The following is a 15,764-nucleotide window of genomic DNA, read 5'->3' on the forward strand; positions in this document are numbered from 1 at the left end:
GATCCCAGGGCACTAGACAACCCCTCTTGCACATATGAAGGGTCACATTTGCACACATGTATTTCAGGAAGATTTTTCAATAAGGGACTCAAAAAAATATATTTTTCAAAACTCTCAATTCATTAAGAAGCGTTAGGAATCAGAATGTCACCTTATCCCAAGCATCTAATTAACAAGTTTGTGCTTTGCTTGATTGGTTAATTCCTGTGGCAATAATATAGGAGCTGGGCATAGGAATGAGTATTTATATTCACAGGTCATAAGCAAATGTGGAATACGGTAGGAAGCACCCCCGGACAAATGCACCAGTCATTATATTAGAAAGGTTGTTCACTTACGTGAAAAACAACGGAAGGACTCTCTTCAACCAAAGGTGACCAGCACTACCCTGATTCTCCTATAACTTAGACACGTCACAACAGAGCAGGGGGGTATCCTTTTGCCAGGATGTAGACAAACTTCCTGGGCAAAATGCCACAATGGAAATTTATTAACCAATTTTCCTCAAGTTATTTCTCAACTGTAAAAGGATCTGGATTCAGACAGAAATAATCTAAATTTACCCTCACTTTTCCCAGGGCTCCCTAAGCTTTGGAGAAATGACTCACCAGTAGGAATATTTGTGGACAGACTTACCTGAGCCTGCATAGAAGGTTCTTGATTAGGCTTTTTATACCTGCTGGGGTGGGGGTGGGGGTGAGGGCTTCTAGAAACGTATAGAGATGGAGTTCTTTATCATTAAAGTTTCAATGGGCAACACACTTTACTCATCATTTCAGGAGCCAAACTAGACTCAGAAAGTGCACGATGAACTGAGCTTATGAAAATCAAGTTTTCTCATTCCGCATTCATCTCAATACATTAGCAGCACTGGGTCCAGATTTGACCTTGGGTGGTTTACTCTGGACGATTCTGGCTGTAATGTATGAATCAGGCAGAACTCATGGCTTGATTTTCACTTTTCATCAGCTAGAGCTTGGCTTTGCAGAAGTAAGGACAGTAAAGAAATTTATGAGAATAAAATGACCACTGGGGTGCTGAAGGACAGCACTTGAGAGATTTCCAAATGCTTTCTGTTTTCTTTCATTTGTTTTTCTTTTAACTGGGAGCATATGCGTATTAATTTTTAAATATTTTGTTTCCCGGACAGGTCATTAGAACTTAAAATGTGTTGTCTGGTCACTTTATTATAGTCTGCTCGGCAGGGCAAAAAGGAAAGTTCCCCTGGCATCAGCAGGTCTTCATTAGCACATAAGCAAAGCATTCACCTTTATATCTAGTGTGTGAATACCCGACTTCATCGTCTTCTAGCGGTGAGTCTCCAGATCCTACAATAAAAAAAGAACAGAAACTGCAGCAAGAAAAGCCACACGATATGGACGAATATTTCGAAGCATTGCTTTGGCACAGTTCATGCAAGAGGGGCTATTAGAACGCAGAGCCAAGAGTAAAAGCTTCTGTGGCCATTCATGAAGGGACAGGGGACCTCTCAGAGTGAACCTGGCTGGGCTGAGATTGCCAGAGCCAATCAAGATGAGCCTCAAACTGTTGTGGAATCACCACATGCCAACTGGAATTCTGGACTTGGGATTGAGAGAAAGTCAACTTCACTCTGAGAAGATGCCAATGTATATGAATCTCATGCCAGGGGAGACACAGTAAAATGTGTGTGACTCAGACACGGCCCACGGTTTCTCCAGCAGTCAAAGCAAACCTGGTAGAACTGGGTGTTTATGGTACCTGAAAATCAGTTCATCTTGTAAAATGAACTTGGGTGGAAGGTCAGGAGGCAAATCAAATGTCTTATCTTAATGGCGAGAGAAATACAAAGCTGCCTCGGTATATTTGCAGGAAATGAAGGCTGAAATTGGTGATCTGGATGTTTATTCAAAACCTCTCACCAAGGCATAGCTAAAGGCAAATTTCTTGATGAGCCTTGCTACTCTTGAAAACCACAGCCTCAGAGAGAAAGTCTGGATTTAATTTTTAAATTTAAACTCATTTGTAAGTTGGAACTGAATCATTTTTTAAAATGCTAAATATTGAATTCCAGTAAATGGGAGATGCTTCATCTTCAACACAGTACCAGGCCCCAAGCTTCAAAGCACTAATCTTTTTTTTTAAGTTTCGTTTTGTGTGGGATGGGTGTAATTTAGGTTTGTTTGTTTGTTTGTTTGTTTGTTTTTTACCAGCTGCCCTGAGGACTGAACCCAGGACCTCCTGCATTCTAAGCACACGCTCTGTCACTGAGCTCTACCCGCCTCCTCAAAGCAGTAAACTTAAATTTAGAGATCTTTCCCTCCAGCCTTCCTAATCTGATCGCTGACTCTTGAGTTAGCACCTTCTTGATCACACATTTACCTGCAGGGACTACAACCATCACAGATAAGAACACTCTCTTTTATGAGGTTATTTGAATCTCCAGGATTCAAATCTCCTGGAGATTCAAATAACAGGATAAGTGAATCGAGTAATGGTCCTGCCCCACTGGGATTCTGGATGAGAAATGGTGAGTGTGGAATTCAAAGTGGGGAGGTGATGGAGGCCGGACTACGTCCATTTGGAAAGGACCCCACCAACCAGAGAAGCCCACCTTCAGGTTTCTTCGCCTGGTCTCTGGCCACCCAGACAGATACAGAATTACACAAACTGTTCCTTATTCCATATCAAAAAGTGAACATAAAACCCTTCAAGAAAGCAATCCAGCAACATGAATCAAAAGCCTATGTTCAAACCCCTTGATTCAGTGATTCCACTTCTAGGAATCTATCCCAAAGAAATAATATTGAATATTAGAAAAAGAGTTTACACACCAAGATTGGTTTGCAATGTTATTTACAACAGCAAAAGACTATAAACTGGCTAAATAGTATTATGGCTAAATAAACCACAGTACGTTCATTGGGTATAATATAATGTAGCCATTAAAATGTTGATTAACAGTTACAATAGCATAGAAAAATGTTATACCATTAAGTGAAAAACGTGCTATAACAAAATTATACAAATGGTGTGATTTATAACAATGTTAAACAAATTCAAACGAAACAATGCATAGAAGAGTCTATGATCATTAGATGCTCTTCTTCCTTCTCTTCTAAATTTTCTATTATACACATGTATTACTTTCATAATGGAAAAAAAAACCTTATGCATGTAACGTGAAGAAGTCTCATTTCCAAAATACATTTTGAATATATTAGAAACGTTTAAGAATCTACAGTTCCTCCCCTCCTGCCCTGCCTGCATTTCCCTCCATAGTCAGAGCTGAACTGGAATTCCTCCAAGAACTGCTGAATTCTCCAACTCCATATGGTATATTTCTAAGTGTTGAGAGATCTGTCTTATATTAAGAGCACTTCCCTCTTTCCCAAGTCATCGTGGCCTCCGTACCATCTATCTAGGCAGTAAGAGGCTCTGGACCCATTCCTGGCTCTAAGCAAAGAAGACAACTGTCACAGATTGGGCTCTCTGGGAAGTATCTTCTGAGATGGAGTTTAGCGCACAGGATGTTGGTTAGGGATCAACACCTGTGAAAGGGATAAGAAGGAAGCATGTTTGGACAGAGGGAGAAGCCAAGCTTTGATGTCTGCTCAGTGACAGCTTCCTTTGGTGGCTAAAATGGCCGAGCCTCTATATCCCTCCCTCAATCAGCCATCGGATACCACCCACCTTGAAAAGGACATGAACGTGGGTGAAGCACTCCCAACAGCTGAAGCAACCTATGAAGGGACTGAAAGCTGACGGGTGTCTGAGGATAGCATTACCTCCAGCAGAGACAACCGCTTCTTCCTTGGAGGAAGAGCTGATCGGCGCATCTCCATGACCATCACAACAACACTCGCTCATTAAGAATTAACTGAAGATGTGTTAACTCATGAGGAGGGGACCCTCTGTAGAGACGGAAAGGGACTGCGATCTACTGGAGAGACAGGTGCGCCTGGGGTGCGTGGCCCCACTTTACCAGTACATCAGTATTCTGAGACATATTCATCACATACTGTGTATTATAGTGAAAATTAAACATCTAACAATAGGAGAATGTGCAAACAAATGATCTTATATCAACAAGCTATTCTAAAGCCACGAAATCAAGTTTGGAATGGGAAAATCTGTATGAAATACAACTAAGCAGAAAAGCAGATACTGCAAACTGTATTCAAGATGAAGTATGGAACTATTATATAGTTCCATATATATTATATATTATAATATATATTATATATTATATGTTACATATATAATGTTGACACTTACTCATATGTCAAATTTGGAATATTTTAAGGTAGGATTACTAATCAGTGGGGAAAAAGGTCAATAAATATGCTGGGATTAATCAGCTACACACACACACACACATACAGAAAAAAAAAAACCCTAAGAGTCCTAGTTTATACCATACCAAAAAATCATTTCCAGACAGCTTATAGACCTAAATTTGAAAGCCAAAATTTTGAGAAAAATGAAGAATATCTGCATAACCGTGAGGTAGGGAAAGACTATCAAAACAAACCTTACAAACCATAACCCATAAAGAAAAACACTGCTACACTTCACTGCACAAAAATGTAAAACTCCTAAGCAGTAAAAGACATATAAACAAAGGTTAAAGACAAGACCCAGACTGGCAGAAAATATTTGCAATGTTTGTCAGGCAGAATTATTATCCAGAATATATAAAGAAGATAGTCCGACAGAAAAAAATGACAAACATGAACAGGAGCTTTGTAGAAAAAGTATCTGAATCTGAAGCAAATGCCACAAAATGTTAATATGAAAGAATCTTCAACCTCACTAGTATTTAGGACAATATATATCTAAGAGACCAATTTGCAATCATCAGACTGGCAAAAATGTAACTGTCAAAGAGGTCAGGAGGCAGTTCACAAGCTCTGCTAGTGGAAATACAATTGTTCAACTAGGCTGGAGAGGAATTTTGCACTACATCTGAACCTACCCTTCAGATCAGCCATTCCATTCCTAGACATAGGCCTCAGGAGATCCGGCAGACTGCAAGTGTAAGCATGCGCAAGCCTGCTCCTTCCAGCATTGCCATTTGTCAAAACCAACGTATAACACCATTCCTAGGAAAAAATGGTGGTGTATTCAAATAACAGGAAGCTGTAAAAGTTAAAATGAGTGAACTTGCTCCACATGAAACGACAAAATCTCAAACACACCATGTATAGTGAATAATCTATCTAGAGTGTGAGATCAAGTATATAAAATTTTAAATTGCAGAAACTAATACTATAGTTTTCTATAGATATGCACTAAACTTATACTGGATTGGAAAGATACACATCAACTTCGTACTAATGGTTTCCTCTGGGCAGGGAGGAAGGGGAAGGAACTCAAAAATGCACACACCGGGGCCACTGATCTCTTACTTCTTACAAACATAAAAGATCTGAAGTAAATGTGAGAAAATGTTCATATCAGTTGAATCTAGATGATGATTACTTTTCTTATATTTGAAATACTTTATTTAAAAAAAGAAGAGAGGGAAGGAGGGAGAAAAGAAGTGGGGAAGGTGGCTGGAAGAACACACCATCACCCTCCATGTTGGAGCAGTAGAATTAATGGGTGAAAACTTCCCCCCTTTTTTCCTATCTTTTCCATTTTTCTTCATTGAGCATATCATTATTTAAAATTTTGGAAAAAAACATATTGAATAGCTGTTAAAAGGCAAAAAATGCTGGACTGTTGTATCCAAAACGTATAATTTGTTTCACACTATTCCAAGTCCTCACACCCCAAAGCCTTGCTACACATCTAAAAGGACTGCTACACAGTCAAGTTCAGGGCCAGCGGTCAGAAGATTTTCGGCTGAGGATGGTAGAATGGAAGGATAAAAAGAACCTGGGATCTGTAATGACTTTATTGGGCTACTATGTTAATCCTAGATCTCTGACCTCCATACTTCTTCCTCCATCACTAACAAATGTCCTTTCAATGTGAGCCACTGTGAATAGCATTGTTTGTGACTTGCAGCTGAAAGCATGCAAACTGATTCACAAATAAACAGGAAATTTCCTGTCTATTGTTGACAGGAGATAAAAGAAGTGAAAACAAAATAAATGGATATTAGCTACCCCTTCCTGAATACTTCCAGTTTTTATGTAGCCAAAACTCATACATCAACTTCTATAAAAAAAAAAAAAAATGATGACCATAGAGACAGAAGGTAGATTATAGAGGTTACCAGAAACTGGAGGAAGAGGGGAATGGGAAGTTATTGCTTAGTGGTTACAGAGTTTCTGTTTGGGGTTATGAAAGGGTTTTGAAAAGACATAGCAATGATGGTTACAGGACGATGTGAACGTAATTAATGTCACTTAATTATATACTTAAAAATGGTTAAAATGGCAAATTTTGTTTCATATATATATTTTTACCACAATAAAAAAAGATCTAGGAAAGAATTTGAAAAAAAAAATAATGACCAGTCTACAAAATGGACATCATGAAGGATACAATAAGATCAAAGACCACTGACCAAGTACAGGGAACTATGTTCTATATCCTGTAATAAGCTTTAATGAAAAAGAATATGAAATGAATATATGTATGTAGATGCATGACTGGGACATTGTGCTGTACAGCAGAAATTGACACATTGTAACTGACTATACTTCAATTAAAAAAGAAAAAAGACCACTGACCAGCCTATGCTCAGCAGATTGTACTTACCAAAGCAGGAAAGGAGATTCACGCATATTGGAGAAAGATTTTGCCACAGGGTTAAAATATAAAGAAAGGAATTTTAAAAAGAGAGAAAGAGAGAGGTTGGCGGGGGAAGGAGAGAGGGAAGTTTCCTAACAGACTATTATTTATTTACAAAAGGCCATCCCTTTAGAATTCTGGTTAATTGAGGTTTTATTATGACAACCATTAATCAGTCCTCATATGGTTCAGATTACCACTCTTTGGAAAGAATGCTTCAGTGCTTCTTCCACACAAATACAAATTCTGCATTGGCTCAGAAATCAGAAACTCAGTGCCATGTAGGATTCTGTCCCTCAGCCATACCTGGAGCCAATTCCATTTATAATTCTGCTCTCCTTGCAGAAACTTCATCTAATTCAACAGATTTGCAAAGAAATAGCCACTCCTTTTTTTCCCAAAGTTCAAAGAAGGCTCTTCCCGGCCTACTGAATCCCACCCTTCCATTCTGAAATGAAATGGTAAATAATATCATTTAGGTACCAACTCACTCTTAGGAAATATTCCATTATATGTATCAGAATAACACCAGGAATTTAGATTTTAGAAGACAACCAGAGTGCTCCTTCCATCACCCTAAGTTTTTTCATTGTGAGGGTGGGGGATAGTGGGGACATTTGAGACTCATGGAAGATGTAGCCAATTTGCTAAAACTACATATCTTTATTGATTGTGATAAATGATCCAAATTGACAGATTTGCCAGCTCTATGTTAAAGTTTTAGCTCAAAGACTTGGGTTTATTTTTAAGTTATTTGAAGACAGCTATGCATTCTTAATATTTTGTCAGAAATTTTTGTTTTTTCCTCCTCATCATTACTCTAAATATAATTTTATGATTAGAAGTCACCATATTTAATAGTAAACTGCATCATCAATTTTATACTGAAAATCAATGGGAAAATCAAACTCACTTTGCAGTAAAGATTTTTAATCTGGGTCCCTGGCCTCCTAGAGGATCAATGGAAGGGCTTTGAGGGGGTCCATGAGCCCCCTGGAACTGGATATGCTTCTTGGTACCTGAATATACTTTCTTAAGGAAGAAGTTGCTACCTTTTAGTAGATTTTATAAGGATCTGTGATCCAAAAATTTATTAAGAACCATGGTTTCTGCAGCATTCTTTATTATGAAGCACATTAGAATATTTACTAAAGAAGTATGTAGTATCTCCCTGATATTTGACTCTTTTTAGTATGAGACAGTAGAAACAAATATATTTAAAACAAGAATAAATGCTTATCTTTATTAGATTTTCCCCCTAGATTATTGCTGTCCAGTGGAACTTTCTGCAATGATGGGCATGTTCTGTATCTGTGCTGTCCAATAGGGTAGCTACTAGCCACATGTGATTATTAAACACTTGAAATATGGCTAGTTGAACTGCATTTTTAATTTCATTTAATTAATTTAAACTTAAATAGCCATGTGGCTAGTAGCTACCACACTATATAGCGAAGGTCTAGATTTAACTTACAAAAAATACTAGAGCTGATAAAAGAATTCGGCAAGGTAGCAGTATACATGATTAACATACGGAAATCATTTGCAGTTCTTTACACAAACAATGAAATAGCAGGAAGAGAAAATAAAGAAACAACCCCTTTTAAAACTGCATCCAAAACAATAAAATACTTAGGAATAAATCTGACCAAGGAGGTGAAAGACTTATACATGGAGAACTACAAAACATTAATTAAGGAAATTAAAGATGACTTAAAGAAATGGAAAGATATCTCATGCTCTTGGATTAGAAGAATCAATATTGTTAAAAGGGACATATTGCCCAAGGCAATCTACAGAGTTAATGCGATACCTATCAAATTACCCAGGACATTTTTCACAGAACTAGAGTAAATAATCCTAAAATTTATATGGAATCACAAAAGACCCAGAATTGCCACAGCAATATTGAAGAAAAAGAATGAAGCTGGAGGAATAATCTTCCCAGACTTCAGACAATACTACAGAGCTATAGTAATCAAAACAGCATGGTATTGACCTAAAAAGAGACATATGGATCAATGGAACAGAATAGACAGCCCAGAAATAAACCCACAGACCTACGGTCAATTAATCTTCAACAACGGAGGCAAGAATATACAATGGAGAAAAGGTAGTCTCTTCAGCAAGTGGTGTTGGGAAAACTGGGTAGCAGCATGTAAATCAATGAAGTTAGAACACTCCCTCACATCATACATAAAAATAAACTCAAAATGGCTTAAAGACTTAAACATAAGACAAGACACAATAAACCTCCTAGAAGAAAACATAGGCAAAATATTATCTCATATACATCTCAGCAATGTTCTCCTAGGGCAGTCTACCCAGGCAATAGAAATAAGAGCAAAAATAAACAAATGGGTGGAATTAAGCTTGTCAGCTTTTGGAGAGCAAAGGAAACCACAAACAAAACAAAATGACAACCTACAGAATGAGAGAAAATATTTGCTAATGGTTAGACTGATAAAGCTTTAATTTCCAGAATACATAAACAGCTCATACAACTTAATAAGAAAAAAACAAACAACCCAATCCAAAAATGGGCAGAAGACCTAAACAAGCAATTCTCCAAGGAAGAAATACAAATTGCCAATAGGCACATGAAAAAATGCTCAATATCACTAATTATCAGAGAAATGCAAATTAAAACCACAATGAGGTATCACCTCACACCAGTCAGAATGGCCATCATTAAAAAGTCCACAAATGATAAATGCTGGAGAGGGTGTGGAGAAAAGGGAACCCTCCTACACTGCTGGTGGGAATGTAGTTTGGTGCAGTCATTACGGAAAACAGTATGGAGATTCCTCAAAAGACTAGGAATAGACTTACCATATGACCCAGGAATCCCACTCCTGGGCATATATCCAGAGGGAACTCTAATTCAAAAAGACACATGCACCCCAATGTTCATAGCAGCACTATTTACAATAGGCAAGACATGGAAGTAACCTAAATGTCCATCGACAGATGACTGGAAAAAGAAGTTGTAATATATAATATTATATATTATATATATATAATATATATACACACATACATACAATGGAATACTACTCAACCGTAAAAAGTAACAAATAATGCCATTTGCAGCAACATGGATGGACCTAGAGATCATCATTCTAAGTGAAATAAGCTGGAAAAAGAAAGAAAAATACCATATGATATCACTCATATGTGGAATCTGAAAAAAAGAAAAAAGAGGACACTAATGAACTCATCTACAAAACAGAAACAGACTAGCAGACATAGTAAATAATCTTATGGCTACTGGAGGTAAGGGGGTAGGAAGGGATAAATCTGGGAGTTTGAGATTTGCAAATGTTAGCCACTATATACCAAAATAGATTTTAAAAAGTTTCTTCTGTATAGCACAGGGAACTATGTTCAATATCTTGTAATAACCTTTAATGAAAAAGAATATGAAAATGAATATATGTATGTATATGCATGACTGGGATATTGTGCTGTGCACCAGAAATTGACACATTGTAACTGACTATACTTAAATAAAAATAAATAAATAAATGACCTTGAGATAAAAAATATATACATTCTGTGGAGATAAATCATGTCTCTAAATTGCTCAGTGAGAACTATGTCTAATTTGTCTTGTATATCTAGCATATGATTCCAAATTGGTAGTCAACAGATGTTGGAAGAAAAGAGAAAAATCTGCCTCATATTTCTTATGACATATAAATCATGTGTCATTATGCTCTTATGTCTGAAATGGTTTTATCCTACTCAGTACAGCTTCAGGATATAAATGTGAATTGTGACAATACTGAAGGGATTTGGATGTTTAGAAAAAGGTATTTTGCACTATTGAAAGCCATAGGGTATTCATTTATGGGAACCAGATGACTTAGCACTAGCAAGTGATTTGCCAAAGGGGCTCCTCCGCAACTGTAGTAAAGTCAAAAGGACATCTGAATGGCTTCTGAACAAAAATCAAATCCAAGGCTCTGCCAGGAAAACATAGTCTAAAGATGATGCCAAGGATATGACCGTCAAATCCTTTGTTAAGTCAAGGCGGTACTTCAGAGTATTTGCAGTCATACAAAAGGCCCTTTAAGCAGAGTAAGGATATGTCTCAGAGATCCTCTCAAACAGCAGAGAAGAGTTTATGTCTATGATATTTATGGATGTGGCTTTTGTCTAATGGAACAAACTCCAAGAAGATTCACAGGAGACCCACAAAGTTCTTAATGAGTTATATATCCAGAAATATTACCAACATGACTGAGGCAGACAGAGATATTACACAATGAGGAGAGGCCTCTGAACTCCCAGAATTCTACTGTCAGGAAACAGGCCCACAGAGCTGCTTAGCTGTAAATAGGTGATACCTTCCATGAAAAAGGAAAGGATCCTCAGAGGGTGGAATCAAGAGCCCAGAAAGTAGAGTAGAGAACCATAAAGAATTCTTTCCAGACTGTGAGGCCTGAACAAGGAACTACCAAAATGTGTCCAGCTAGATTTCAGGATTTCTATGGAACAGTGACCCCTTTGTGCCTCCCATTTAACCCCATTTTTAATAGGAACCCTATAGCAGTTATATTCCGCCTATTCAACCACTGCAGGTTGGGTATTTGGGGAACAGATAACTTATCCCTTTGGTTTTATAGGTCTACAGATAGAGAAGAACTGCATTCAAGCAGTTAGAGTTAAAGCACACCTAAGGACTCTCATCCCCACCCGGACCTGATTTAGATGATGAGATTCTGGATTTTGAGCTGATGCTACTACAACAGGATGACTTTTAGGGACCTTGGGAGGGAATGAGTGTATTTCGCATGTGGGAAGAACATGGATCATTGGGTGCCTGAGGGTAGACTGTCATATGCAGCCTCTAAGATGGCCCCAAGTGATCCCTTTCTCCTGGAACTTATACCTTTGTGTAACTCCCTCTCTTTGAGTGTGGAATGGACTTACTGACTTTGCTTCTAATGAACAGAATATGGCAGAAGGGATGTCATATCTCTTCTGATGTTAGTTATAAAAAGACTGTGGTTTCCATCTTGGACACTCTCTGTGTCTCTTGGATCACTCATCCTGGGACATGCCGGCTGCCAAGTCATGATGGAGTCCTACGGAGAGGTCCATGTGGTAAGGAACCAAAGCCTGCCAATAATAATGTGAGTAAGGCTGGAAAAAGATCTCTGCCCCACTCATGCCACCACCCACATACACGTCGAGCCTTCAGATGAAACCTCAGGCCAAGCCAACTTGATTGCAACCTCATAATCAAGTTGAGCCAGCTAAGCCATGACCAGATCCTAACCCACAAAAATTCTGAGAGAAGCATTATTTGTTTCAAAAACAAAAAAGGGGGTGTGGATGGGAGTACAGTCTTGTAGGATTTGTGCTCCAGAGCACCTTGTGGTGCTAGATTTTATCCAAAACTATATCCTTGCTTGGGTCCTTTTTTGTTCCCCCCTTTCACTTATAGGTTTTCCCTGAGAACAGTCCCCCTACGAGTCACAGGGTCTGCTTCCAGGGAACCAAAGTAAGAGAGCCACTGAATTTTCCTAAAATTCAAACACCCCAATTGGCCATGCCTTATAGAGTTATCATAAAGTTTAAATGACATATGTATATGGTTCTAAAATACTGCATTAAAATATTACTACTATCCTTGGCTTATTTTACAAATGTCTCATTTGATGGTCCACAATCACATTTTCTATCTAATTTAGTATGTGCATATTTTAGGCTTTGACTACCTTGAGCTGCTATGCATGTAAATGAGCTTCTGGTAAAAATCTTAAAATAAGACAAACTTATATTTGGACTGATAAGTTTTTCAAGAACTTTTTAAAGCATTAAGCATAGTCAGGAATCTTAGTGCCACCAAAGTTTTCTGTGTGTATTTTTCAATTCCTCTGTCTCAACCATCGTGTATGATTTACGATTTAGAAATATATAGAGATATATTCAATTTAATACCTACCAGGAAAAGCCACATTCTCAATCCTCTCTAGTAAAATATACTGTTGTCAAGTTTAGTCTATGAATTCAAATGATCATGTGATAAAATCTGCTTTAGGAAAAAACGACGTTCAGTCTCAAGATATAACCATCATGTATCCTTTGAGGCAGGAAAACCCATGTGATTCTCTATATACCTTCATGTTTTAAAGATACTTACAAAATGGGAGCCTACAGAAAGTTATTTTAATTCTGCGAAGTATTACTCTTGAGTCTCTCACATTCTGTGGCTCTTGCTAACACATACAAGCATTCAAACATTTTGGGGGACACCGAAGAAGGGTGGACAGAGGGTAGAGTCCACCTTCTCTCCTCTGTGGGTAAATCTGCAAGGGCTTCTTGGCTAGAAAGTCCTAACATGTGGAAGACCATTGAGGAAGCCCAGGTGTGTCACATGCCCGACTGGCAGGCAAGACCTGCTCTGTTGTGTCTTGCTAAGTTTCGAGGCAGAGGAGAGAGGTCCAAGAGTTGTGTATAAATGTGTGTTCGAAGGAGTGGAGCAGAGAAGACAATTTGGCTTTTCGAGACCATCAGCTTCAACTCCAAGACGTAGGAGCAAGTACACAGAGGGCCAGACACTGTGAAGCAGACACTCCTCCTTGGAAGCTTTATACCTCTGAATCAGTGGCACACTAACAGATAAAAGTCCAAGGGTAAGAAAAGAGGGTGGGACAAGTACACAGAGACGATGCCTCTTCCAAGAGGAACAAGGGGATCCAGAAAGATCAACTTAGATAAACTTTTTGCTAATCATGGGGAATAGACTGAAGGCAAGGTTTATTACCAGTGCTTTCCTTGGAGGAGAATGTTCACCAAAATGTTCAGATGGGACGAGTTTACAGTACATCTGAGACACGCACGTCACCATAGCCCCTCTTTCCTCCTCCGTCACCATCCCAAGCCCCCCACGTGTACCAGTGATCAGCTGGAGTAGTGTATTTCACACTTCTGACCCAATGTCATGGGTCATAACTAGTATTTTTGTAGTGAAATAGAATAGCATCGAAAATGTCAGGGTTCATTGCACATATTAAAGATAAATACTACTTTGTACAACTCTTGTTCAATTACTCAGGCGTGTATGTTGGAGGGTGTCCCTAGTTTGCATGAGACAGCCCCATTTTGTGTCTGTTGTCCCAGCATTAACATCACTAGCACTCCCTTTCACACTCAAAAGTGTTCTGATCGGACAACAAATAATGTATTCACCCTAATAATAGACCACAGTAGAATACATTTCTTCCTATAGGTCTTAGGCAAAATAATTGGAAAAACAGAGATTTAGAATATTTTGAAAACCCATAGATAATAGCCTTGTCTAGTTAACTCCTTCTTTCCTCTCTCCAAATGAAGATATCTATCTGAGGAAGGCTTCTAAAGGCAGTGATGGAAGCCTTTGCTTTCCCCTGATTAATTCAGGGCATGGATGTTCTAACCCACGAAAGCCAAGCAGGTACCGAGCTTCCTCAATCGCCCATGGCCATCCTCTCTGGTAGGATGCAGTTGAAAGAGTCCTGGGATTAAGTTCTAACTCCTCCATTAACTGTATGGCCTTGACTGGGGAGCCACTTTTCTTTCCTGAGCCTCAGTTTGTTCATCTGTAAAAGGGAGTGAAAGTAGTGGGGAGAAGAGTGTAGAACATGTTTTCAAATTATGTTCTCTCTGAATATTCCTACAGCCAACCTCTAGTAATCAGGCAAATCAACATGCCCTCCTTCTCCTCCAACTGGTAATACACAACGAGCATGGTGCATGACTCTAACCTTCACCAGATTCGCTCATTTCCATTGCCTCTTTAAGTCCCAGTGCAATCCCATGAGGTAGGTATCATTTAGGAACTAGAATGTATAGGTGGGGAGGGCAGCGACCCTTTGCTACTTGGTTCATGACACTCCTCTCAGCTCAGAGAACGAGGTGGATGTCAAGTGCAAGGCAAACAAGGATCGAACGCTTCTGACTAAAAGTCCTGTACAATTTCACGACTACTTGTTTCTGTCTGCGTGCCTTTGCACAACCCGCCTGAAAAGCCCTTCCCCTCCTCTTAGCCCCTTTCTTGATTTAAAAGCTATTTCAAAGCCTAGCTTCTCTGGTTTTGTCTTTTCTAATCTTCACTTTAAAGTCTACTCACACTGATAGGCTCTGTTCACATTTTTGAATTAGCACCAATCTTATATTGCTTTGGATTTTTCAGAAGTCGTTTCAGATGTGTGTAGGTTCTGTCTTCGCAGCCAGACAGCAAATTTCTTAGGGAATACGGCTGGATTTTGTTTCCTCTTCCTGCCCCCGAGAAACTAACAAAGTGCCCCATCCACTGAGAGTTCCTCAAAGGGGTTCTTCCCCTTGAGACTTTACACACTCCTGACCCACTGGAGCTGTTCCACCAGCGTCAAAGCGAGACACCATCTCCCTTCGTGAAGGCTGTACTTACAGAAACAGATACTGTATTTAAGATTCAAAAAAGCTGCCCAAATAAAGCTGCAACTGGCACATTGTTCTTGGCAGTAAACCAGTTGGTGTAATTTACAAAATTCTGGCACATCGTAGCAAAACTGAGAAGAACAGGATTGAGGAGAGAGAGATACTAAGAAAATAAAGTTAAATTGCAGCAGTGTGTACTGAGGAGAGTAGGCAGCAAGCCTTTAACTGCACAGCTGTAGAATGATAAAATGTAGATTACAGGGAGAGACAGGCAGACACAGAGAGGGCAGAGAGGAAGGAAGAGAGACAGAGAGAGATGTGAGGGAAGATACTTCCAGAAAACAGCCCTTAAATGAACATCATGGGATTGTCTGTCAGTGACAGGCTGCAGTCTGCTCAGCTGAAACCTGAGGCTTCGTCCTTCTGGCACTTTCTCTGGTTCCCTGACAGAGGATGGAACACCAGCACCCAAGGATGAAAGCCTGAACGTTACTTAAAGCCTTTCATGCCTGCTTTATGTAGCCAGCTGTGCTGTGATAGGACGGAGAACGGTTTCTTTTCCAGGTAGTTTCTCTCTTGGCTTTTGAAAGCATGCATTTTCCATCCAGTGCCCTTGAACTGACAGT

The 15,764-nt window shown here is 39.0% G+C and overlaps 1 protein-coding gene across 2 annotated transcripts in view; it reads right to left on the reverse strand.

The window, feature by feature from the left end:
* The window catches only part of SRPX (sushi repeat containing protein X-linked), a 93,788-nt gene that overhangs the window by 42,824 nt on the left and 35,200 nt on the right, over window positions 1–15,764 (reverse strand). The window contains exon 2 of one of the 2 annotated variants that reach the window (XM_074360017.1): window positions 1,269–1,328. The exons of the other annotated variant lie outside the window; for it this stretch is intronic. Within the exon in view, the coding sequence (XP_074216118.1) occupies window positions 1,269–1,328 (60 nt within the window). The remainder of the gene's footprint in view (window positions 1–1,268; window positions 1,329–15,764) is intronic. 2 annotated transcript variants of the gene reach the window in all.

This window comes from Camelus bactrianus, chromosome X (assembly GCF_048773025.1).
Source record: "Camelus bactrianus isolate YW-2024 breed Bactrian camel chromosome X, ASM4877302v1, whole genome shotgun sequence".
Taxonomy (NCBI): Eukaryota; Metazoa; Chordata; class Mammalia; order Artiodactyla; family Camelidae; genus Camelus; species Camelus bactrianus.